Source organism: Schistocerca nitens, chromosome 2 (assembly GCF_023898315.1).
Source record: "Schistocerca nitens isolate TAMUIC-IGC-003100 chromosome 2, iqSchNite1.1, whole genome shotgun sequence".
Classification (NCBI taxonomy): Eukaryota; Metazoa; Arthropoda; class Insecta; order Orthoptera; family Acrididae; genus Schistocerca; species Schistocerca nitens.
In genome coordinates this window covers 238,675,634-238,703,352 of record NC_064615.1, presented here as the reverse complement: position 1 = coordinate 238,703,352, position 27,719 = coordinate 238,675,634, and the positions used below count along the sequence as shown (strand labels likewise).

At 43.1% G+C, this 27,719-nt stretch overlaps 1 protein-coding gene across 1 annotated transcript in view; it reads right to left on the bottom strand.

Moving 5' to 3' along the window:
- LOC126234947 (agrin-like) overlaps positions 1–27,719 on the bottom strand; it is a 1,214,606-nt gene that overhangs the window by 414,846 nt on the left and 772,041 nt on the right. The window contains exon 4 of the mRNA XM_049943685.1: positions 25,453–25,680. Coding sequence (XP_049799642.1) covers positions 25,453–25,680 — 228 coding nt within the window. The remainder of the gene's footprint in view (positions 1–25,452; positions 25,681–27,719) is intronic.

Genomic DNA, 27,719 nt, shown 5'->3' with positions numbered 1-27,719 from the left:
ATAGGATTGTGTGAATGTGTGAAATCAAATTATGTGATGTAGGAATTGTGCAAAAGAAACGTGTGCAAAACTAAATAAGTTAAGCACACCAGACAGCTAATAAACTACAAAATAACAGTCATTGACTATGGACTTAAGTAAAACATAGACTATCAATAAAAATAAGTCATTAGTTCTGAAATGGATAATATATAAAGAACAAAAGTAAGGCATAATAAACACTAAAACTGAAACTTCCTGGCAGATTAAAACTGTGTGCCCGACCGAGACTCGAACTCGGGACCTTTGCCTTTCGCGGGCAAGCGCTCTACCAACTGAGCTACCGAAGCACGACTCACGCCCGGTACTCACAGCTTTACTTCTGCCAGTATCTCGTCTCCTACCTTCCAAACTTTACAGAAGCTCTCCTGCGAACCTTGCAGAACTAGCACTCCCGAAAGAAAGGATATAGCGGAGACATGGCTTAGCCACAGCCTGGGGGATGTTTCCAGAATGAGATTTTCACTCTGCAGGAAGTTTCATATCAGCGCACACTCCGCTGCAGAGTGAAAATCTCATTCTGGAAACATCCCCCAGGCTGTGGCTAAGCCATGTCTCCGCTATATCCTTTCTTTCGGGAGTGCTAGTTCTGCAAGGTTCGTAGGAGAGCTTCTGTAAAGTTTGGAAGGTAGGAGACGAGATACTGGCAGAAGTAAAGCTGTGAGTACCGGGCGTGAGTCGTGCTTCGGTAGCTCAGTTGGTAGAGTGCTTGCCCGCGAAAGGCAAAGGTCCCGAGTTCGAGTCTCGGTCGGGCACACAGTTTTAATCTGCCAGTAAGTTTCATATCAGCGCACACTCCGCTGCAGAGTGAAAATCTCATTCTGGAAACATCCCCCAGGCTGTGGCTATGCCATGTCTCCGCTATATCCTTTCTTTCGGGAGTGCTAGTTCTGCAAGGTTCGCAGGAGAGCTTCTGTAAAGTTTGGAAGGTAGGAGACGAGATACTGGCAGAAGTAAAGCTGTGAGTACCGGGCGTGAGTCGTGCTTCGGTAGCTCATTTGGTAGAGCGCTTGCCCGCGAAAGGCAAAGGTCCCGAGTTCGAGTCTCGGTCGGGCACACAGTTTTAATCTGCCAGGAAGTTTCATATCAGCGCACACTCCGCTGCAGAGTGAAAATCTCATTCTGGAAACATCCCCCAGGCTGTGGCTAAGCCATGTCTCCGCTATATCCTTTCTTTCGGGAGTGCTAGTTCTGCAAGGTTCGCAGGAGAGCTTCTGTAAAGTTTGGAAGGTAGGAGACGAGATACTGGCAGAAGTAAAGCTGTGAGTACCGGGCGTGAGTCGTGCTTCGGTAGCTCAATTGGTAGAGCGCTTGCCCGCGAAAGGCAAAGGTCCCGAGTTCGAGTCTCGGTCGGGCACACAGTTTTAATCTGCCAGGAAGTTTCATATCAGCGCACACTCCGCTGCAGAGTGAAAATCTCATTCTGGAAACACTAAAACTGTATGCCACTTATTTTCTCCTCATAAAAATAAAAGAATAACTATATTTTACTTATTTTCTCCTTATAAAAACAAAGAATAAAAAATTATCTTGTTGGATGTTTTCCCTTTTTTTTAACATTTGTACCATTTGTTAGGATAATATCTCAATACTTATGTATATTTCTTTATCAAAGCAATTCTTGGAAATAATTCTTATTGGTTAGTGTAACAATGTTGAAATGAGTGTCTAGAAACAAAAACATTTTACTTGTACATGATATTTAGAAAATGTGTTAGGAATAGATTTTACTTAATTACCACACTTATAAAAAATATATTTCTAAGAAAATCTATGTGAAAGACTCCACACTTTCAATAGCAAACTTCTTAAAAAACAATCTTCACACTTAAATAAAGAAAGAAAATAATTATTAATTAATAATAGCATAAAAATATTCTTCTCTTGTCACTTTTGAGAATAATTTGGAAGAATATAAAAATATAAATTAGTAATACAAACTAGCATAGAACCAGAATAACGTGGCTGAACAGTGGGCAACAAAATTTAGATAAAAAAATAATTTTTGACTGACTTAGAGAACGATTCAATCATTGCCTATATTCAGTGTAAAAATTAAGTTCGAAGGGTGGTGATATGTAAGGTGTCAGGCAAATCCAACACCTTCCATGAAAACCCTGACATGATAAGCAAATCCAGTAGTATGTCACATAGCTCCGAATAAATCGTGACATTAAATTAACCAAAGTAATACGAGTAGCGAGTGAGCAAATGGAATACCACATACTAACACAAGAATGCCTAAATGCATGTCATACCTTCCCACCGTGGGACAGACGCAGTTCCGAGGGGAGAAACGAAAACAGAAGCCGAGAGCAGAACCGTGTTAAGCTGGAAGGCCCTACGATAAGGGACGGACGGACACCCACGTCGCCAGCTAACCGCTAGGACCACACCACCCGCAGGTTTTAGAGTGAGACTTTTTCGCATCTCTGTTACGTCAAGACCACCCCCCAGCCAATGTTAATAGCTAGAGCCCTCCAGAAGAACAGTATAGATCTTACGATAACACAAAAAAGAGCAAGTTTTAGCGTGAGACTTTTTCGCGTCTCTGTTACGTTAGGACCACCCTCAGCCCATGTTAAAAGATAGAGCCCTCCAAAAGAACAGTATAGATGTTACGATAAGACTAAAGGACCACACCAGCTGCAAGTTTAAGCGTGAGACTTTTTCGCGTCTCTGTTACGTTGCAAACTTTGAAAAACATTGCCCCACCACGAAAAGTATAACGTTTCTCATTGGATAGACAGAATTTTTGTAGGCGGAGCTTAAGGTTAACATTGAGACCCTGATTGGTCAGATGAAGACACAGCCAGATAGTTTAATTTAAACCAACTTCGGTAAATTGTAGTAAGGAGAAGTTAGAGGGGAGTTGCTTCGGAGATGGCGAGGTTAGCGGAGCTGTGCTGCCTGCCGCCCCCTGACGAACACGGACAAGGTAATGAACGCACGCGATGCCGCATTTTTGAGCGCATAAGGCTTCACTCAGAACTGCAGAAGTCTCATCTGTTACATCCCCTTTTTGCGTAATACTAGTGTCGATCGTCAATTAAAGCTCATGGTGTTCACATTTGCCACTTGAAGTAAAAATCTGAACCGCGATGATTTTTCTGTTATATAATTATTGAGAAGCCACATCAGCCACTGTAATTTAGGACAAGTTAGATAAGTAACTAAAGATAGTTGAGGGTCACTGTAGACCATTTTGATAGTTTTCTCTTTTGTGAAACTTAATTTAAACCTAGATTATAGATGTGATATGGCATAGGTCATCCTTCAATCCATTGTAGAACTTGGAAACCCACTTAGGGAATATTCGTTCACATTTTTGTTGAACGCAGTTGGTTTTTACCATCCTGTATTAAAACATTTCCTTTTATCAATAGTGCAATTTATAAACAATGTTTTGTGAGTAGAATAAAATTTCCAATGGTAAACTTAACTGCTTTTTCGACGTTATTTTACCAGCTAACTAAAAATAGGAAAGCCTTGAACCCCTTCCACTAAATTTAGTTAGTATTAAGATTCTTTTACAGGGAGTGCAGTGGAGCTGACGCTGAAATCATTAAGTATTTGGTTATATCATCGCTAGTCTCACTGAACTCTTCTGAATTTTACATGTCATGTATGTCCTGGCGTCTCCTTACCAGCAACAGGTCCCAGGTTCAAACTAGTCAATTCCCTAAAAAACACGCTCAGAGCGTCGTTGCGCGAAAGTGGTAGGGAGACACGATATAGAACAAACAGACACCACGCAGAATGTTAGATTTCGACTACGAGAAAAACAGCCAGACTTTCGAATTTGGAGATCCTGCTCCGAACAAAAGTTTATTCTGGGAAGCGTGATAAACACTGCACACAATTCAGCTGCCCGCTGCACCCAAACTCCTTTTTCCTATTTTTTATTTCTTTGTTGATATTATACATCGAGAGTTATTGTGAGATATGGTAAAATATTGTAAGTATATATGGAATATCTCAATGAAGTTTTTCAGAAATCTGACCTAGATTCAGTTGTTGTATAAGATCGGAAGATGGGAACACCCCATTCTTTAGTACTCTGACAGACAAGGATGTGTTTTTTCACCAATTCTTTTAAATCAGTCGTAGATTTCATAATGAGAAAAACTATGGACAACTTCATCATGGGCATACCCTGGAATGAGCAATCTAAGCTTGTCCTTCTGGCAGAAACACTACAAAGTTTACAGCTGATGCATATCAAGTTGTATGGAATGAACAGTTCTGTAGGGATAAAAATAAATGGTATTAAGACAAACACAACGTAAATAAATAGTAACAATTTGTCTACATGATGTTGATCATTTCCATATCTGGGAAGCCTCATCTGTAATAACAGGGATGTGGATACAGACATTAGCAACAAAATTCTGGAAGCTTCAGCGGTCTTCCAACGAATGCGATCCATATGGAATTTAGGCTCTGTAAGTACTTATATATCCACAGAGATCCGGCGGTAGTCCTCTGTCGGCCTACCGATTGTCATATAAGCGTCTGGGACCTGGAAACTGTCAGTAAAATCAGCAGACAAGCTTAATGTTTGCCACCAACGACGCTTAAGCCGAATGTGGAAGATCACTTATCGCAACCACGTTTCAAATGATGAAGTGCTCAGAAGTGGTCTACGAAGCCTGCACAAAATCTTTGCTGAAAGAAGACCGAGGCTTGCAGAGTATAATCTGCATGTGAAAGAAGGAAGAGCCGCAAACAGGCACTCTGGTAGAAACCAACGAATGGATACAGAAGTAGAGGAAGACCTCGTAATAGATGGAAACGAACTTGTGCAAAGGAAGTCTGTAATTGCCGACCTGTTTCACTGCTGACATAATTCTCCAAAATTTTTGGGAATACAAATAGTATCCAAGCAAATCAGAATTTGGGTTTTCGAAGGGTTGTTCTTCTGACAATGCCACTTACATGCTCACTCACCAGATTTTACAACCACTGAATAATAAAATAGCACCGGCTGGTATTTTCTGCGATTTCTCTAAGGCATTTAACTGTATGAACCGCAGTATTTTCCTAGACAAATTAACGTTTTATGGGACTGATGTATAGCCAACCAATGGATAATGTTATATCTAACCAAAAGAACACAGAAAGTCGTATTTAGTAATTCAAGAAATATAGTCCAGGGAAATAATTCTGACCGGGGAGAAATCACGTATTGGCTTCCTCAAGGTTTACTATTTGGCTCAGTACTGCTGGGTAATCACTCCAAGCATACATACAGAAACAAAAGAAGTGGTAAACAAATTTCTTAAAATGATCATTGGTTTTCTGCGGATGGTCCCACCCTCAATTTTAAAAAGACTAAACATATTCATTTCTGTACATCTAGATGTACTACACCAGTGATAAGTGTAACACATGTTGACGAAATAATAAATGGAGTGGAAACTTCAAGATTCTTAGGCGTCCAGATTAATGAGAATTTAAAATGAGAAACAAATTGAAACCCCTAAACAACTTAGTTCTGCCACATTTGAGTTTAGAATCACTAAGTTGACATTTTTATTCAGTAATGCCGTATGGAATAATGTTCTTGGGTAACCCATCTTTAGGAACGAAAGTCTTAACTGCGCAAAAAAGTGCTGTGAGAATAATATATGATCATAACTCATTATCATCTTGTAGACATCTAAGGAGTTTGTCATTTTGACTACTGCTTCACATTATAGTTATTCCCTGATAAAGGGCTTCTTGTAATCCGTAGAAGGTGGTGGGTAGGAATTAGTGACACAGATCTATACATCTTTTTTTGTGTAAAAAAAGAAGAGTTAGAAATGTTCAGAATGTAACCGTAAGTAAAAATTAATTTGCGGCATGAATGAATAATGACTAGTTCCACATGATTACGATCTATCATGCAAAATGTTCCATGGAACGTGTTACTAACTTACTTACTTCAGTCCATGGATATGAACCGGGAGGAAGCTGAGAACCGGACAGCTGATCGAATTCGTTGGAAGAAACTTGTTACGTGAAATGCTACTTACAAGGAAACCTATCCAAGAGATACTCTTAAATTTTGACTGGCTTTGAATACGTTGTAGAGCCAAATAAGAGACACATATTTCTTTATACGTGTTCATACGGCCATAATGGGGGTGAAACACGCCCTTGAAAAAAACTGAGCGTAACATTCAGACAATAAATAAAAAAAAACAACAGCTGGGTATACTTTAAAAGGTGCGACATTCCTTACGCCGGAGGGCAGAAGAGTGCGTTGTTATGAACAGACGCCACTTTGAACACCTTCTGTAAACACGTGCTCATCGCAGAAGGTATTCATTTCTGGACGCATGATTATTGGAGATTCAGTCAAAATTATTGAGCAGAGTTGTTCTGGCATTCTAAAATCAATAATCACAATGAACATTTACGTCCCCAGGCACTACACAAAATTACGTAATCGAGTCGTATACGCAAATGTAGATTACATATATTATTGCCCTAATCAATTCGTTTTGCGGTAAATTTTGCACAGTTGGACTAGCGACGATATTTCAGTATTTTCAATGTTGATTTCCAGCAATAAAATTATTTAGCAAGTACAAATATGTTGTTCCGTGGAAGATCAGGAACAACTTAAATAATTTAATTTTAATAATATTATATGAAAATAATGTACTTAAATGAGTTCTCATTGCCTTTCTCGGGAGTGTCTTACATATGATCTGCAGTTTTTGGAGCCAATAACTACCTTCCGAGGTCTTCTGGTACGCCACCACACGGTCAAGTGGTTTAACCTATCGGAATGTGAGAACGTTACGAATCAATTGAATGTTTTACCAGTAGCTTTCAGTGTATTTAATAGGAAAATGAGTGAAATGAAAACAGTACACGAGAAAAATAGTGTAAAATACGATAAATGACGCCGCCACTGGCGTATAATTTGGTGAACATGTTCGTAATAATGTGCCGGATATTCACTAGGTTGCAGCAGATAGTTACAGCGCCCTGTTACTCAAGTTTTGCAAAGCTGAAGCGTAAAGCTATTATAATTCATCGTAGAATGAAGGTCTGTTGTCATGAGGGATTGTTGTAGTAGACGATTGAAGTCAGAACATCGTTAGTGGTTTGATGTTTACAGTCAATGCGTTTTTCGGTACATCACAGCTGTTAAGGATATATTGGTGGATAACAGCCAAGCCATACTGCATGATAGTCCGCCCCCGGTAGCTGAGTGGTTAGCGCGACAGACTGTCAATCGTAAGGGCCCGGGTTCGATTCCCGGCTGGGTCGGAGTTTTTCTCCGCTCAGGGACTGGGTATTGTGTTGTCCTAATCATCATCATTTCATCCCCATCGACGCGCAAGTCGCCGAAGTGGCGTCAAATCGAAAGACTTGCACCAGGCGAGCGGTCTAGCCGACGGGAGGCCCTCGTCACACGCCATTCATTCATTCACTGCATGATAGTTCAGCACATCACACTGAATTTGCACTACTATTAGAAGCAATGGTTCCGTTCTCGTAGACAGGTGAGCGTGTGGTTGTTCAAACTTCCACACAAAACCTTACGTACAGGAACTGTAAGAATTAGCGAACTCGTATTTATCTTTTGGGTCAATATGTCGGAGAGTGATAACAACGTTGTTACGAGACGTGTGGAAGATACACTGATCGACGAAAAAATTGTGATAGCGTGTTGGTTTACCTTCGAACGCAATGAAACAGCTGTTGTTCTTGGCACGAGTTCGACAAGTACTTAGTGGATCTCCGTGCGTGTGCGTAGACGTAACGCAGTTACCGAAAATTACGGGCTAGTCGTTTCTAGGTGCTTAGCTGACAAACGATAGTGCCTTAGATGTCTTCCATCGGCATCTGATCAGGCGACTTTGATGGACAAGACGTCAAGATGAGTCAGTTATCATGTTCATCATGTTATTCAGCCCACTGTAGCACGATTGTGGCCTCGTGACACGGACCGTTATCTTGCTGGAAGATGCGACTGCCACCAGAGAAGACATCTACCGTTAAGGAAAGCAGGTGGTTCACGATAATGTTCACGTACTCCACAAAGCAAAGGTGGAAACATTAAGAGTGCAATGGGGATTAAATGCACAGGAGAGGGCGAATAGTTGGAAAGAGTACATTGAAGGCCTCTATGGGGAGGAATATTTGTCTGATGACGTGATAGAAGAAGAAACAGGAGTCGACATATAAGAAATAGGGACTCCAGTACTAGAATGACATTTTAAAAGAGCTTCGGAATAATTCTAGAAGGGGTCGATAACATTCCACCAGAATTTCTAAAATCGTTGGTGGAAGTGGCAACAGAACGACTATTCACGTTGGTGAGTAGAAGGTATGAGACCATCAAACATTCGGAGAAACATCATTCACACAATTCCAAAGATTAAAAGAGCAGATAAGTGCGAGAATTATCGCACAGTAAGTTTAATAGCTCATACATCCAAGATTCTGACAATAATAAAATATACAGAAGAGAATATGTATTGAGAGTAAATCGAAGAAAGATGAAAGTAATGAGAAGCGAGAAACTTAACATCAGGAGTGGTGATCACGAAAGACTAAGTTAAGGTATTCTACTACATAAGCAGCAAAATAACCTATGATGGATCCAGCAAGGAGGACATAAAAAAGTAGATTAGCACTGGCAAAAAGGGCATTCCTGCCCAAGAGAAGTCTTAGAATGAAGGCTTTCACGACCGGATGACATAGCTGCTGGAAAAACCTTTGGGCATGTGAGGTCGTGCTCCAAGAAACTCTTCTGTTCCTGACGTTTCGTCCAGGACTGCGCTGGACATCTTCAGAGGTGCTCCCCCGCTGAGTCTTGCCGACTGACTGGTCGGACGTCAGAGAGCGACGTATATACTGTAGGAAAGGGGGCTTGGTCGAAGTAACACGTGATGAGCAGAGATAATCCTTGTCAAAGACAAAACTTAACTGTCGATTGTCGTCTTGTCAAAGATAAAATCGTCTAGCGATTCTGCAAGTCTACTGTCCATATGTCACTAAGTTTCAGTGCCCCTTCTTTTCTATTAAAATTATCCTGATGCTTATAAATTTGAATGACTCTTCTACATAGCCGTGGATACTAATTTGACGTTGTAGACAAAATTTATGTTTTAGAAAACTTCGCTTCATGGTTTCCTGACTGAAGAGCATGCTCTGCTACAGCTGATCTCTCTATTTTTCGTAGTAGGCAAAGGCTTTTGTGCTCTTTTAGTCGTTTATTTATAACCACAACGACAGAAAAATACAGTTTCTCTCTCTTTTATTAAAAAAGTAATGGCTCAGATCGGTAATTTTTTACAGACCAGTCTTTAGACCAACAAAGAAAATAAGTTAAGTACTCCGATTGTGAAGGATAAACGCCGTCCTCTGTTGATATGTTGTGTATACAAAATTCCGTGTACGTGTGGTAAAGTTTATATTGGAACTACCAAGAGGAGCGTAAATACACAGGGTCAAAGCATTTGCGTAAAATTTTCCTTGAGGAAAGAAATAAAGTTAAGCAATAAAGTTAAGCACAACATTCGCAGTGCTGAATGTGGTATCTGACGAATCCACTATGAGTAAGAAAAGAGTTTACGACAGCTGTAAACGTTTCAAGGAAGGTGGAGAAGACGTTAAAGACGACAACCGCCCTAGACGCCCTAGCATATCAACTGCTGATGACAGGGTAGAAGAAAAAAATTGTTCTGGAAAATCGCAGAATCTCCTCCAAGAGAGATTGCTGGTGAAGTTGGCAAATCTTTTGCCTCACGCCAAGCAATATTTCCGGATGTTTTGGGCCTAAAACGTATAGCAACAAAGTTTGTTTCGAAACTGAATTTCGACCAAAAACGACGTCATGCAGACATCGATCAGGAACTGATGAATGAAGTCGACGATGCAGAGCTTCTAAAAGGGTTACTACGGGTGACGAAACATGAGTACAGGGTATGATTTGGAAACCAAGGCCTAATCGTCCCAATGCAAACTACCTGAAGTGAAAAAAGAAATCGACGAGTTCGTTCACATATAAAGGTTCATCTCACTGTTTTCTTCCATTACAATGGGATAGCCTATTTGTGGCGAAACCATTCGTAGAAATTGCATCACGAAAATGCTCCCGCTCACACCCCAATGCTTCTTCCTGATTTTTGCGTCAGTCACCGTATTTGTCGGACATGACCCCTGCGACTTCTTTCTATTCCGGTAGCTGAAGAGAAACATGAAACGGCGTAGTTTTGCCACCAGTGATGAGATAAAAACAGAATTGCTAAAGGAGCTGAACACCATAACTAAAAGTGAGTTCCAGAAGTGCTTCCAAGACTGGACAAAGCGCTTGCGCAAGTGTGCTATGTCTGGGAGGGATTACTTTGAAGGGGACAAAGTTGATGTGACGAAAAAGATACTTTAGGAAAATACGAAAATTCCCATTACTTTTTGATCACACTTCGTATATTACTTTAGTGGGAATATAGCAACAAATATAGAGATTGAAAGTGGCTTGTTTAACGGCCACTTTCAATTTTTTGATGATGTACTTTCATTAACTCGTGAATTTATGTTTGATGATACTGTGTAAAAGATGCTTGTGTAACCAGAGAGACAGAAACAGTAAAGGTCTGTGAGTTGTCTCTGTGAGATGTTAGGCGGAAGCTTGTCGGTTCCTGGGTGATGAGAAACCATCTTGCAGTTGGTTGGAGGCTGTGCTTCGGAATGGGTTTGAAACACACTTTTTTTAGCGTGGGCTTAGTATTGGCAGGCAGTTTGGCTGGAGTTAGATGCTGCATCAGTGATTCTGCAGTATTGGTGAGAAAGGTTCATTTATTGCGATTATTCGAAGTGGTTCCTTGCATGTAATATTTTCTGTTAGATAATTCGAATCGTGTTCGTATCCCACAGCCACCTTCCACTAACTTCGTGTCCTAAACTTGCTATGAACTTCGGAAGTGAGCTGGTATACATACGTGAGGTGTTACAGAAGCTTCGCTCATTTATGAGGCTGGTAACAGAATCCTAAGTGTTATGCAGCCAGTTCAGTCACTCTTCGCTACAATTTTGTTTATTCCATGCTGTTATGGAAGTCGTTGATATAATTGAATTTATATTGACGCTACTGTATCTGACTCACGCTGCACATGTCCTTCAGACGACAAATGGCTTGTGTATAAGACTTCTTTTGTTCAAGGTCCGATAAGTCGCGAAATGGAAACCACAGTAAAAAATAAAAATGTTTCATTTACAACATTTAGCTACATATTACAGCTATTTCTCTACGTAGTTGCCATTCCGTCTTAGACATTTGCTGTAGTGTTGTATAAACTTTGCAAAACCATCGTCACAGAAGACAGCCGCCTGTGATTTCCTCCAATTCTCTACGCTGGTCCACAGTTTATTGTCTGTGCCAAAATGCTGCCCTCATAGCCAGCGGTTCATGTGAGCATAGAGATGAAAATCAGACGGAGCCATATCTGGAATTGGTTATCAAACCCCTTCCTATCGAAAACGCTGCAGGAGTGTCTTTCTTGCAGACACAGCGAGCTCCCACACCATTCCCGCACTTTTCTGTCAGGCATGACAGTTACATTATGTGGGTTGCATGAAATCAGGAGGAAACCCTCAGTCAATACAGTACACTCTTCCACACGCTTCACACTTGCTGGGTAACCTTACAGAGTTATTCTAAATGATCTAGGTACTTCCAAGTGATTGTAAAATAATGTTTGTAATGACGCAAGGTCTTATATGTTTGCTTACAGAGTGTAATGGGTACGGGCCGGCCTGGGTGGCCGAGCGGTTCTAGGCGCTACTGTCTGGAACCGCGCGACCGCTACGGTCACAGGTTCGAATCCTGCCTCGGGCATGGATGTGTGTGATGTCCTTCGGTTACCTAGGTTTACGTAGTTCTAAGTTCTAGGGTACTGATGACCTCAGAAGTTAAGTTCCATAGTGCTCAGAGCCATTTGAGCCATTTTTTTTTGTAATGGGCACGAATCTGGATATTTTTATGTCTGGTACCTTAATATGTACACGAATCAGTGTTGTTTGTTTCTTCTCGGTGTCGAACAGTCTTCTTACAAACACGTCACAAACTTTATGACCTGATGTTTCCTGCACGGTCGAAGCTGCACTAAGTGGACTATGCCTTTCAGTGCGGACTAACCACAAGCAACATCCGACCTACTGCCCAGGCGAAAGTAAGCAATGATGGCTTACTCTTATCACATGCACTTGGAGGTACTAGCCAACATAAAAACAAACATCTTATAGTACCTAAAGTAGACACCAAACGACGTCAGTTCTCATGTAAGTGTTTTTCATTTCAACGTCCTTAATCAGCAACAGAAATATCAGTGCTTATACCTGTTACATCCTGTATACAGAATAGCAACTCAAGAAATTTAATTTATTATAATGAACTCCAGCAACATTGCTGCCAGGCGAACAAATAACCCATTTTGCGTAGTTTCTGCTGCAACTGCAATAGAACAGTATAATTTCATTTGTCAACACGGTGGTGCTCCACTGCCCTACCACAAAGATGTTTGTGAGTTCTTGGATACTGATCTACTATGACAATGAATTGGTTGTGCCTCAGCCAACAATCTCTAGTTAATGGCATGGCTCTCACTTTCTCCAGAGCTGACACAATGCAATTTGTACCTGTGGGATTACATAAGAGATACTGTTTTCACATCTCCATTTCCACAGAACAGCGCCTGCTTACTATGACGTATCAGGCCGGCTGCGGCTGACATCGATGCAGACACTTTAGGGTGTGTGTGAACCGAGTCGTGCTATAGACCGGACGTGTGCTTGTGAATAACAGTTCACAAATTGAAAATTTGTGAATATGGCGTGAAAGACTTGTTGAGTTGCATGCTGTTCTTTCCAGTGCATTATATACTCATGTGGTATATAATCTCAATATAAACATTTTTTGTTATCGCTGGAAAGTGTCCAGGCCTTCTAAATAACCATGAATCGTTCTAGGCACCTTTGTGCGCTCACTTTGCGCTCAGAAATCAAAAGTGCGCTCGGCATATTACAAACAATGCGCAATACAGCTGCCCAAAGTCTCATCGGATTTTCACTCTGGTTTCAATTTCGCGGCGGATCGTACCTTGAAAAAATTGACCATGTACTCTGCTCACTTGATTTGGAACCAATTACATAATCTAACTGCAGATGCTGTTTCTCATTTCCATTTGTTTGACTCATGTGCTAAATACGACGTGCTTTCAATAAGTAAAGCAACACTTTTTTCTCCCCCTATTCGGTTGAAAAACGCGGAATTTGGTGTGTGACATCGTGGAATATTCAGCCTCTCTAGTCTGAGGTTCCGATAGGTAGTGGGTCTATACGTCCCCTACAAAATGGCGTCTGTAGCAGAGTTACGTTCCAAGCAGATAGCTGTCATTGAGTTTCTCTTGGCGGATAACAAGCGCATCGCAGATTTTCATAGATGCATGCAGAACGTCTACGGAGACCTGGCAGTCAACAAAAGCAAGGTGAGTCGTTGGGCAAGTCGTTTTTCATCATTGCAACAAGGTCACGCATCCTGTCCGAGCTCATAAGTTCCGGTCGTCACAGCTGTGATTCCTGCAGTGTTGGAACGTGCGGACACTCTTATTCGGGGTGATCGACGGATCACAATCAAACATCACTCTGCTGGTAGTGCTGACACACTCGTCCACCAGTTGGGGTACTCAAAGGTGTGCACCCGCTGGGTTCCTCGCCGCCTAGCAGAAGACCATAAATGAGGAGCAACGAAGGACCAATTGTATGAAACTGCTGGTGCGTTATGAAGATGATGGCCATAATTTTTTTTATGAGAAGTCGTCAGCAGCGATCAAATATGGTTTCACCACTTCGAACTGGAATCAAAACGGCAGTACATGGAATGGCGCCACACCACCTCTCCTCCGAATAAAAAGTTCAAAGGCCCATCGTCAGCCAGTCAAGTTATGACGAGTGTCTTCCGGGAATCTGAAGTGGTTATTCTGGTTGATGTCATTCCTCATGGTGGAACGATCAACTGTGGAATGTACTGTGCTAACCCTAGGAAATTGAAGAGAGGACTCCAACGTGTTCGATACCACAAAACTGCAAAGGAACCTCTTCTCCATGACAACGGAAGGCCTCAGACAGGTCTGCGCACACGAGAGGAGCTCATAAAATATTATTGGACTGTTCTTTCCTTTGCATCCTACATCCTTGATCTCGAACCTTCCGATTTCCATCTGTTTGGCCCAGTGCGGGAAGCAGCACGCGGATGATGGGGAGCTTATTGATGCAGCAAGACGTTGTTTCCGACGTCGACCAGTACAGTGGTACCATGCAGCCAAGCAGAATGGCGTAAGGCCGTCGCACTCAGAGGAGAAATAAGGCTTTGTAGCCAACAGAGTGGAGAACAGCATGTAATCCTCAATAAAACCAACCTGCTTTCAGAAAAAAAGTGTTGTGTTACTTACTGAACGCCCTTGGCATTTACGTACGTAATGGCATATCATTTCGCAAGCACGTGTCACAAAGTACCACCTTCGTTTCAACCAACTACTGAACCTGATACAGTTTACCAAGAGTTCAGTACCTCAGCTGGCTTCCAATATTTATAACAATACTTACACCATTCTCAAACATAGTAATTTCAGCGTATTTGTTCACGGAGCACAGAGTAAATTACATAGTATTACCTCGATGTGCATAACATTACCTCGCAGGCGGAGCCAATATATACTAATGGAAAAAAATAGGAGCATCAAAAAATAATTAATATAGGGCAATGACATTTAGAGAATACATTTGTATAGGTAATGTATGTAAGTGATTAATACTGCAAGATCTCAGGTTAATGAAAGCGCGAAATAACCCATTGTAAACGTGAAATGATGGTACATTAATAACCAGTGTAACCGCCAGAAGGTTGAATGACAGCATGCAAAATTGCATGCTTTGAGTTCTGCAGCTTCCGGATTTCAATTTGTGGAATGGAGTACTATGCGTGTTGCACTTGGTCGGTTAATACAGGGATGTTTATTGCTGGTTATGGACAACACATGGGTTGTTGTCCGCCGATGATGTCCCACATTTCTTCGATTGGAGACAGATCTGGTGATCGAGCAGGCCAAGGCAACATGCCGACGCTCTGTAGAGCACGTTAGGTCACAACAGCGGTACGTGGCGAGAGTTGTCCCGTTGGAATGCTGTTCACGAATGGCAGCACAACAGGGCGAATAACCAGATTGAAATATAAATTTACAGTCACCTTGCGTAGCATAACCACGAGAACGCTCCTGCTGTCATACGAAATCGCACCCCTGACAATATCTCCAGTTGTAGGTCCAGTGTGTGTAGTACGCACACAGTTTGGTTGCAGGCTCTGAACTGGCCTCCTCCTAACCACCATAAGGCCATCACTGGCAGTGGGGCGGAACCACATTTCTTCTGCACGTCCTCCTACAGTTCTCTACAATTTTCTAACTTTTCCGCTTCTCTTTGTACGTCGGTACCATCGGTGAGAAACCTCGTGGATATCCCACATTGTCCACTACGTCATTTATATACACGGAGTCCTAGAAACGTTGCGACCACGTTGTCTACGAACTTCGAGGGGCTATAGACGGTCTCATGAGGAAGAAATAGAGGACAGGAAACGTCATCCAACGACGCCATAAAGCGTGAAAGTTACAAGCGCTGGCGCTTGCTACTAGGCCATCCCCTGTGCAGCGAATTTGATTTGTGTAGTGATGAAACGTAGGCGGAACGTCTCGCATTTTTGTTTGTTATTCAGTGATCGCGACTTATCGCCTCGATCGCCTGTGTAGAAGATGTAGATAGCTGCTGCTTAGACAGGCCTTGTCTCCTATAAATGCGAAATCCTTTTTCCTCGGTGGATGACGGTTTTGGATCCGGGTTTCCATCCGAAGTCTAATTTTCTCCTGTAAACCAAATGAGGATGGAAACAAGTGTCCAAAACCGTCATCCACCAAGACAACAGAGCTTCTCATTTGTAGGAGACAATGCCTGTCTACGCAGCAGCTCTCTACATCTTCTCCACAGGTGATCGCGGCGATCAGTCGCGATCACTGAATAACAAACAACAATGCGAGACGTTCTGCCTGCGTTCCGCCAGCGTACGAAGTCACGTTTGCTGCTGAAGGGGTGGCTTAGTAACAGGCGCTGGCGCCTATAACTTCAACGCTCTGTAACGTCGTTGGATGACTTGCCCAGACACAGGTTCCTGTTCTCGATTTATTCCTCAAGAGACCCTCTACAATCGTTGGAAGTCTGTCGTACCATTTCTGGAGCACCTTGTACACTGCTTAAAGTAATGGGGTCTATGAAACTCCCTTGGCATACATCCGCTATTTTCAAGTCTGAAGACTTCTCTCTGATGACAGTGACATGGTGTATTCTGTTTGATAGAAACTGTTGAATCCGATCACACAACTGGTCAGATATTCTGTACACTCGCATTTTGTTGATAGGCTACATTGTCATATTGTACCGAACACCTTATGGAAGTCAAGGAACACGGCAATCGCTTGGGCTCCGTTATATACTGCTTTCTGTGTCTCGTGCGATTGTTGTTTCCGGAACCGATGTTGGTTACTGCAGAGGAGATTTTCGGTCTTCGTGAGGGCACGCCCGTTTGTGTTTCTGGAAACAGTCGCTGCCGGCTGTCTTGGACCTTGTGGGCGGCAGAGACGAGCAACAAACGCTGCCTAATGGACGGCTGACGGCGGCGGCTTCATTAGAAGTTGCCTCGCGTTTTTCGGCGAGAGTGGGGCGCGGCCGCCCAAGTTTGGCCGTTGCCGTTGCCGAGGCGCTGCTAGGCTGTCCGTAATTTATCGGCGGCGGGAAACTGAGACAGGTCACGCTGCCGAGATCAATAGCCACAACTATCGCCAGCAGCGGGCCCGCTAATGCGGAGGGCCAGCAGAAAGGCTGGCAGGGTGTCCGGGAGCCACGACGGAGCACGGCCTGGCGGTGAGCTGTGAAAGGCGTGAGGCGGTACAACCACCTTACGGAGTTCAGAGCACGGCGGTAGGGTACTCGGCATCTACATACATACTCCACAAGTCATCGTACGGTGCGTGGCGGAGGCTACTCTGTATCACAACTAATCATTTAGTGTTCCCCTCGCAAATAAAGCGAGGGAGAAACAACTGTCTATATGCCCCTGTATGAGCCCTAATTTCTCATATCTTATCTTCGTAGTCCTTAGCCAGTAGAATCGCTCTGCAGTCAGCCTGAAGTGCCGGCTCTCTAAAGTTACTCAACAGTTCTACTCGCAAAAACGCCGCCGTCCCTTCAGGGATTCCCATTTGAGTTCACGAAGCATCTCCGTAATACTAGCGCGTTGCTCGAAAGTACCGGCTTCCCTACTACAGTCCTTGTGTGTTCATTTTATTTCATATTGCTTTTCAGCGTTAAGCCTAGCTGTTTAATCGCTTTGACTGTGCCAGTCAGCTAACTACTTGTACTATATTATGAGTGTTTTATCTACTAATCTGCATTAAGTTACATTTCACTACAATTAGAGCTAGTTGCCATTCATCACACCAACTAGATATCCCGTATGTCATACAGTATTCTCCTACAGTCACTTAACGATGACACCATCCCATACACCACAGCATCATCAGCAAAGATCAGCAGACTGCTGCTTTCCCTATCCCCCAAGTCATATATGTGTATAGAGAACAACAGCGATCCTATCACATTTCCCTGAGGTACTCCTCACTATACCCTTATCTCTGACTCGCTTCCCGAGCACGGGGTCCCGGGATCGATTCCCGGCGGGGTCAGAAATTTTCTCTGCCTCGTGATGACTGGGTGTTGTGTGATGTCCTTAGGTTAGTTAGGTTTAAGTAGTTCTAAGTTCTAGGGGACTGATGACCATAGATGTTAAGTCCCATAGTGCTCAGAGCCATTTTGAGCCTTATCTCTGATGAACATTCGCCGTCTAGGACAACATATTGGGATCTATAACATGAGAAGCCACTCACATATCTGGAACCTATCCGTATGCTCGTATCTTCGTTAACAGTCGCCAGTGTTGCACAATGCTTTACGGAAATCTAGGAATATGGAATCCGTCGGTTGCCCTCCATCCATAGTACGCAGGATGCCATGTGATAAAAGGGCAAGCTAAGTTTCGCAAGAGCGACGCTTTCTAAAACCAAAGTAATCTGTGGACAGAATCACTTTCCTCCCAAGGAAATGTATTCGCAATGAGAATATTTGAAGAATTTTGTAGCAAACCGATGTTAAAGATATTGGTCTGTAATTCTGCAGGTCTGTTGTTTTACCCTTGTATACCGGAGTTACTAGCGATTTTTTTCCCGTCAGATGCGCTTGGCACTGGGCGGGAGATTCGCGATACATGAAAGCTAAGTAGGTGTTTGTTGTTGTGGTCTTCAGTCTGAAGACAGATCTGATGCAGCTCTCCAGCTATTGTATCTTGTGTAAACCTCTTCATCTCGGAATAACTGCTGCAACCTACATCCTTGCCTTGTGAATCTGCTTGCTGTATTCGCCTCTTGGTCTCCCTCTACGATGTTTACCCTTCCTCCCCCACCCCCCAAATCTTCCCTCCAGTACTAAATTGGTGATCCCTTAATGCTTTAGAATGAGTCAAACCATCCCTCTCTTTTCTTCTAGTCAAGCTGTGCCACTAAATTTTCTTCTCCTCAGTTCTGTTCAGTACCTCCTCATTAGTTCTGTAGCACCAAATTCTTAAAGCTTCCATTACCTTCTTGTCTAAACTGTTTATCGTCCATGTTCACCTCCTTACATGACCACAGTCCGTAGAAAAACTTCCAGAAGACACTTCATAACACTTAAATCTATACTCTTTGTTAACAAATTTCTCTCCTTCAGAAACCCTTTTCTTGCCACTGCGTCCTTATTTGATATCCGTCTACTTCGCCAATCATCGATGATATTGCTGCCAAAATAGAAAAACTCATCTACGACATTAAGTGTATCGTTTCCTAATCTAATTTCCTAAGCATCACCTGATTTAATTCAATTATATTCCATTATCCTTGATTTGCTTTTGTTGATGTTCATCTTATATCCTGCTTTAGAAAAACTGTTAATTCCGTTCAGCTGCTCTTGCAGGACCTTTTTCTGTCTGTGACAGAATTACAACATCGTCCGGAAACCTCCAAGTTTTTGTTTCTTCTTCTTGAACTCGAGTTTCTAATCCAAATTTTCCTTTTGTTTCCTTTATTACTTCCTCGATGTACAAATTGTATAATATCGGGGATAGGCTCCCACCCTGTCTCACTTCCTTCTCACGCTTCCCTTTCACGCCCTTCGTTTTCTCTAACAGCTGTCTGGTTTCTGTACAAGTTGTAAACAGCCTTTCGTTCCCTGTATTTTACCCCTGCTACATTCCGAATTTCAGAGAGAGATTCCAGTCAACATTATCAAAACTTTCTCTCCGTCTACAGATGCGATAAACACAGGTAAGTCCTTTCTTAACCTATCTTCTAAGAGAAGTAGTAGGGTCAGTATTGCCTCGTATTTCCTACATTTCTCTGGAATCCATAATGATCCTCCCCAACGTCGACTTCTATCAGTTTTCCCATTCTTCTGTAAAGAATTCGTGTTAGTATTTTGCTACCATGACTTATTAAAGTGATAGTTGGGTAATATTCACGCTTGTCAGCATCTGTTTTCTTCCGAATTGGAATTGTTATATTCTTCTTTAAGTCTGTGGGTATTTCGCCCGTGTCATATATTTGCACACCAGATGGAAGAGATCTGTCACGGCTGGCTCGCCCAAGACTGTCAGTAGCTCCGACGGAATGTCGTTTGCTCTCGGGGCCTTGTTTCCACTTAGGAGACAGACAGAAAAAAGTAACTAAACTGTTTGTTATTTAATTTATTCCAATGTGAGACAAGTCTCCCAATACGTTCATGGAAAAATGTTTTTGGTTGTCCGAAGCAAATCGATAGCCTTGAATTTGTTTCCTCATGGCTCCAAAAAAACATATATCGCGTTTAGGAGATCAGGACTGCATGCGGGATGTGTGCGGGATTCCCAGCGAAACTTCTGCATCCTAGTCAAAACAAACTTGACAACTTATGGGCTCACCAGTCACTGGTGTTGTCTGGTGTTGAGAAACCGCCAAAATCGTTGAAACTGAACAGATCTCAAGGACACGATGGAATCCCTGTAAGACTTTACACATAATTTTTGATTGAGTTAGCCTCTCTTTTAAGTATAATCTGTTGTAGCTCTTCGAACAAATAACGTGCCCACTAGTTGTAAAAGAACACAAGTCACACCCATCCACAAAAATACCGTCCAACAGCCTTGACGGCGATTTGTTGTAGAATCTTAGAGCATATTCTGAGTTCAAATATAATGAGATATCTCGAACGGAATGATCTCCTCCATGCCAACCAGCACGAATCCCGAAAACATCGATCACGCCAAATCCAACACGCATTGCTCTCACTTGACAAACTGAAAACTGAATGCAGTAGTTGTTGATTTCCAAAAAGCATTTGACTCAGTACCACATCTACGCTTATTATCAAAAGTGACAACAAGAAGTCCAATACCCAGAATGTCGACGGACGGCATCATTTGTTGCAGGAGAATGCCGTCCCGCATGTTGCCAAAGTTGTTTCGACTACACTGTAGAATCTTCGCTATGATACCGTTACACATCCCCCATATAGCCCTGATCTCTCCCCATGCTATTTTTGTATAAATGTACTAACAGTTATGGCGACTTCTTTTGAAATAACGAACAGTTTAGTTAGTACTTGACCATCTGTCCCGTATTCATTTGACTACACCTTATACTTTCCTATTGCTTTCGGTAAGGAGCGAGGGAAATATGAGTGTGTGTATGCCTCTCGTATGTCATACTCGTAGCCACTAGGCAGGATGCGAAGTGTGTGAGAAAAGTGATGAGACTGATTTTTATCCACCGAAGTTATTATTTGTTTCAAAATACAATACTGTTTCAAAGTAGTTCCCTTCGGGGGAGACGTTGTTCCCAGTCTTGGCAGCAGCGCTGGGAGACTTCAACTTGTAGGGCCTTTAACATGTGCGTCACATCCTTCTGAATGTTCTTCAAGACCCCAAAATCACATTCATTTAAAGCATTTTTCAATATGGGGAGAAGAAAAAAGTCACAAAGACTCAGATCAGGAGAACAGCTAGACTGTGGAACAACAGGAATGTCTTTGTGTCTTTGGAGGTCACAAATTCCGTTATGGAAGTGGTCGTGTGACAAGGGGCGGTGTCATGAAGCAGCTTCGTCTTCAACATCTGGTCTCACTCTATTTACCTTTTTCCTGAGCCTTTCAAGAATATCTTTGAACAACACTTAGTTGAGAGGTTGTCCTGGAAGAACAAATTCTTTATGCACAATACCCCAACTGTCAGAAAAGAACATCAGCCTTGTTCTGATTTTTATTTGCTCATTCGAGTTTCTATCGGTCGAGGAGATGTCTCAGTGTGCCATTCAACACTTTGGCGCTTTGTCTCAGGATCGCACTCAAAAACCCAGAATTCATCACCAGTGATCACAAGACTGAACCATTCGTGGTCATTGGCGATCCTCTCAAGAAGATCAACGCACACGTTTCTTCGATTGTCATTGTGTTCAGTTGTGAGGTTTTTCGCCACCAATTTGGTACAAACCTTTCGCATGTGCAAAACGTCGGTCAAAATTTGATGTACACTGGAAGTATCTAACTTTAACAGGCCATCCATCATCCTTATTGTTGAACGTCAGCCTGATCTCATAAGAGCATGTCCATGTTCCACGTTTTCTTCGGTTTTGAAACTGAAGATCTACCTGAGCGATGTGATTCTTCAGTTTCTCCCGGCGTATTTCTTGTTCGAACAGTCCAAGGGTGTAGTACCGGTCCATAGTGTCCAACGGGCACAATATGTTGGCTATCAGACATATCGCCATCGTCAGGTGCGCTGACGAACTGAGCTCCTGAGGGCGGGGGGCCGTATTAAATCCCCTCCCCTCGCGAGGCGTTCTCTCTGCGGTCCGCGCCCGCGCGTCAGCCGTCGCTAAGACGCTCGCATCGGCGTCTGTGGTGGCGTCGGTGTAACTGCCTCGTCCGCGCTAGTCATCCGCTCCTTTCCTGAGCGAGGGGAGGGGATTTAATACGGCTGCCCGCTCTCAGGAGCTCAGTTCATCAGCGCACCTGACGATGGCGACATGTCTGATAGCCGAAATATTGTGCTCATTGGACACTATGGACCGGCAGTACACTCGTGGACTTTTCGAGTACCTGAGTGATGTTTATCTTCAACGTGTTCTCGGCCTTCCAAATATGATTTGTGCCAGCGAAAAACTTGTGTTCTTGATTAGGATTGTTCCGCATGGATCTGTTTCAACTTTTCAAAGTTCACACTCGTGGAGACCTCAAGTTTAACTTGATGGCATAACTTTGCTCTAAATTCCGCTCTTCCATTTTCGTAAAACACAACAAAAACATAGCTTCACTGATGGCGCTCTCAAAAATCACGTGGTGGCTGTACGGAGTGGAAACGTGGACCGAGAACCTGGAAGGGATGAACACATATTTGTGCACAAGTAGAAGAACGCAGTGTTGTCAGATCCCTTGCATTGTTGTCAGTCTCATTATTTTTCTCACGCACTTGGTACATGTGACACCAGAACTACTGCGCAGACTACCTCTAATACTGGTTCTTGTAACAAATCAATCAGAGGAAATACTCAACCTGCTACCCATACACAATGAGGTCACAGAAGTAACGGGATACTTCTTTGTATTTTCTCGCACCTCCTTTTGCCTGACGTAGTGGAGCAGTTCGATGTGGCATGGACCCAACAAGTCGCTGGAAGTCGTCTGCAGAAATACTGAACCACACTGCCTCTATAGCCGTCGATAATTCCGAAAGTGTTGCCTGTGCAGGATGTTGGTCACGAACTGACCTCTATCATGTCCCAAAAATGTTCGATGGGGTTCATATAAGAAGATCTGGGTGGGCAAATCATTCGCTCGAGTTGTCCAAACCTATCTCGAACAATTGTGGCCCGCTGACACAGCCTGCTGTCATCCATAAAAATTCCATCGTTGTTTGGGAAGACGAAGTCCATAAATAGCTGCAAATGGTCTCAAAGTACCCGAACATAACCGTCTCCAGTCAATGACTTGGAACAGAGGATCGGGTCCAACTCAGCCCACATCGTTATGGAGCCAACACCAGCTTGCACAGTGTCTTGTTGACAACCTGGGTCTATGGTTTCGTGGGGTCTGCGCCACACTCGAACCCTACCATCAACTCGTACCAGCTGAAATCGCGATTCATCTGACCAGGAAACGATTTTCCAGTCGTCTAGGATCAAATAGATATGGTCACGAGCCTAAGAGAGACTTAGCAAAGGTACTCGAGGCGGTCGTTTTGCTGCCATAGCTCATTAACGCCAAATTTAGCCGCACTGCGCTAACGGAAGCGTTCGTCGTACGTCCAACATTGATTTCTGGGGTTATTTCACGCAGTGTTGCTTGTCTGTTGGCAGTGACAACTCTACGCAAACGCCGCTTCTCTGCGTCGTTAAGTGAAGGCCGTCGGCCACTGTGTTGTCTGTGGTGACAATTGTGGAATTTGGTATTTTCGGAACACTCTGCACTCTGTGGATCTCAGTATATTGAATTCCTAACAATTTCCGAAATGGAATGTCCCACGCTTCTAGTTCCAACTAGAATTCCGCGTTCAGAGTCTGTTAATTAAAACACCAAGTCGCAAACATTTTCACGTAAATCACCTGAGTACAAATAAAAGCTCCGCTAATGTACTGACCTTTTATACCGTGTGTACGCGATACTACTGCCATCTGTATGACGGAGAATGGTGCTGATTTCATCCCATGTGAAAGCAGGATAACAGCTGGAAATAATATTCATGTTTGACACAGGTCAGATTCCCATCATAAAGGTCGATATCGGACTCTCAGTATGGAATATGCCTTCCTCGGGCACTAATGCACATTTTTCACTTGTTGTTCATGCTGGCTAGCCAATTGTTAAGAAATCCTTGGGAGATGTAGCCCCACTCCCCTCTCAAGGCTGTTTTCTGTTCTTGCACGCTTCGGAGAGGGGGTGTTAATTTAGAAACACATCTGCCAAGAGCATCCTAGTAGTGCTTTATAGAATCTGGGTCCGGGGATAACACAGGCCACTCCATGTTTACAATATCTTCACTTTCCAGTGTGTCCGACACACCAGCAGTACTGTGTGGGCGAGCTTTTTTGTCCATAAATAAGAAGGCGGAACCTATCGCACCCATAAACAGACGAACATGGTCCAGAATAATGTCCCTGCAGCGCCACTATGATGCTACGGTACCTCGTGCAAAGATATGCAGCAGTGTTCGGCCATTGTGCATAATGCCTGCCCACACCATAATGCCTAGGCAATAGCGGGACGTTCGCGAACATTCCGTGGTGTGTAACGTGTTACCCTCATTCTCCACACTTACTGGTGGCCAGAATCGCTTCCACCGTGAAGCGATATTCGTCGTGGATGTCACTCTGGAGCGCTGTTGCTGGCCCCTTTGAACTCTTTCTCGACGATGGCGTTTAACAGGTTTCCGATCATACAAACCAGCCTGATTTCATCGCCACGAAACGGTTGTGACACAGACACTTGCACCGTTAGCGGCTGCAAGGTCTCCAACTAACTGCCTAGAAGTGAGGTGTCTGTTCCTGTTCGCCACAATGACTACATATCAGTCCTATTGCTTTCTTATAGTATTCCCACCTCCAGCGGCCTGTTTTAATCGCGATACCCTGGGGCACACCTATTACTGTGGTCATGGTAGTGATACTTTGATCTGCTTCGATCCGTCCAACTGCTCGTGGTGCTAAGGTCTTAAATGATGTCTTCCAGACATGATGCCATACTGCACGGAATGTCGCACTAATTGGTTCCACAAAAACCTTCGTCAAACACCATACTGCATGAACTGTCGAATGAATACAGAGCGTTCGTCTACAGGCTTCCTGCAGTTAACACGTCTTGCCCTCGTTTTTCTATCACTGGTCATTTGGTCTGTAGTAATTGTCAGTTGATCAGAGGCAATTGTTCCTTAGAAGGTGTCAGACGTTTCTTAGCAATTATCAAGCAGTGTACATGGTGGGCTGGATATCAAACGGAAAAATAATAAAATAAAAGTAAAATAAAGTAAAGAAATAAAAAAACATTGAATGTACTGAATTCCATTCCCTGCATGTTCTTCCTCCCTGTCATTTTAAAAATGTGAGAAAACCAAGAAAGGATAGTCTGCAGCACTTTATAAGACTATAGAATTGTATGGAAGGAGGGCCGACTGCCGCCTTTCACATTGAACATTGTGAAGAGCCAGTAGTGTGGCTGGTAGGGTATGGTAGGTTTTGGCGTGAGACTTACCGCAGGGCCCCCTGTACCGCAGCGTGAGGTCTCGGTCGCCGTCGCGGCAGGCGGCGGCGCGCAGCTCGCACTCGGAGGCGTAGTCGACGCCGTCGGAGCCGCAGACGGGGGCGGCGTGGGCGGGTGTGGGTGGACACGGCAGGCAGCGGCATGTTGGGTTCCCGGAGGCGGAGAGCTCGCAGCGCGACCACGGTCCGCACTCGAGCGCCGCGCACCGATCGCCCGTCTCTGCCGTGTCAAACAGAGAAAACGTGTTGTGATGGATACCGTTCCAGGATGAGAATAAATGGCGCTAAAAGAATGCATGAATTCTACTACTGTTAATTTATTCACTACACTACATGTTTCAAAAAGCTGACTTCCATCGTTAGAGGTCTATTCACGGAAATGAAACAGCCTTTATTATTCAACGAACAGAACTGATAAACCCGACGGGGGACGGCAACACCGTGCTGCTTACGCTTGAGAGATTGGGAGCCGAGGCAATGATAGAATACACTTTGGTATTGGAGCAGTGTCACTCGCTACAGTCCGCAGCTCGTAGCCGTGCGGTAGCGTTCTCGCTTCCCAAGCCCGGGTTCCCGAGTTCGATTCCCGGCCGGGTCAGGGATTTTCTCTGCCTCGTGATGACTGGGTGTTGTGTGATGTCCTTAGGTTAGTTAGGTTTAAGTAGTTCTAAGTTCTAGGGGACTGATGACCATAGCTGTTAAGTCCCATAGTGCCCAGAGCCATTTGAACCACTCGCTACAACACCTGTACTAAAATGTCACGCATAGCACCACAATTCAGCGTACACCGACAGCATTGTTTGATGATACTCTTTGCAGCGTTTATTCACGATGTAATGTGCATTAACTCATGTATTCTCTAAATTGACCACTGGCCAATTTAATTACTGTATTATACTTCATTCTCCTGTAAAAATCTAATGTAGTTTCTCTTTTTTGAAGCTACGTCGTTTCTTTCATACAATACCACTCAAAAGAAATTCGTAGTTGCGGTGTTATGTTGTCAGTACAGCTTGCCTGCGGTCACAACAGAGCAGCTTACCTAACTCGTGATGATTCTTTTTCTTTTTCCGGAGCCACAGTCTTCTAAGCTTTCCGAAAAAATATTTCCGGCATTTAACTGAGTATAATATGCTTATTTCACTTTCTAGATTTCCGCCTCAAACCATTTTCAGGTCTTGCACAGGAATATAGAAACAATAAGAAGTACAAATAACAAAAAACAGGACAAAAAATTATTCGAAAAACTAATTCCGTCATTTGCCTTAATATAATATGTTTATTTCACTAACTAGATTTCGGCCTTAGGCCATTTTCAAGTGCTATACAAGAAAGTAAAAACAATAAAATCTACAAATAACAAAACGCAGGACAAAAAAATTTACTTTTTGTATTTTTGCCCTGCTTTTTATTATTTTACTTTTTTTGTTTATTTATTTCAGAGTAACATTGAAAAATGTCGCAAGGCGAAATGTGGATAGTGAATTACACACATTATGTATGGTTACATGGCAGAAACATCTTTTCGCCTATAACCGTCACTCCATCAAGAGATTCACATCTGCGTGGTTGCATATTAACTAGTAAACAAGCAACGTTATGCAATAACAGTGTGAGTCACTGTCCCTTCAGCTCAAAACTATTTTGTAATTTGCTTTTGTGGTACATTAGTCATTAACTATTGTTACCTAGGCATTCAGACACTGTTTATTTGTAGAGGTAACTAGCAGCATGCCAAAACACAAAAAGAATAATCGGCTGATGTGAAACAACCTGTTGTGAATGCTTTGAAGAAGGGAAAGTCACAGTCTAGAGTTGCTAGAGACTATGGAATTTCATAGCAACAAATAAGTGTGTGGAGTCGACGGCACAAAAGCGAAGGAACGAATAAGCAAAGGTCATGTCTCCTCGGAAAACAACATTGAGGAAGGATCGTACTATCTGTAAGCAGTCGGCTGCTCATCCAAGAAAATCGGATCGACAATTTAGGAATTATCTTTAGCAGCGTCATGGACTGAATCTACAAGTCTCTTCTGTAAAACCTCACCTGGTAGCAGGTACTTTAATAGATATTTCGAAGAAACATAAAACTTGGAGTGCTACATGTTGGTCTAAGGATTTGTGGAGTTATAAAAGTAAAATTAAAATATTTCCTTCTGAGGCTGTGCAGTACATACGTCTACCAAAAAACCAAAGGGACAACAAAAAGAATCTGGTACTGACTATTAAGCATGGTGGTGGCAGCTTCATGGTGTGGGG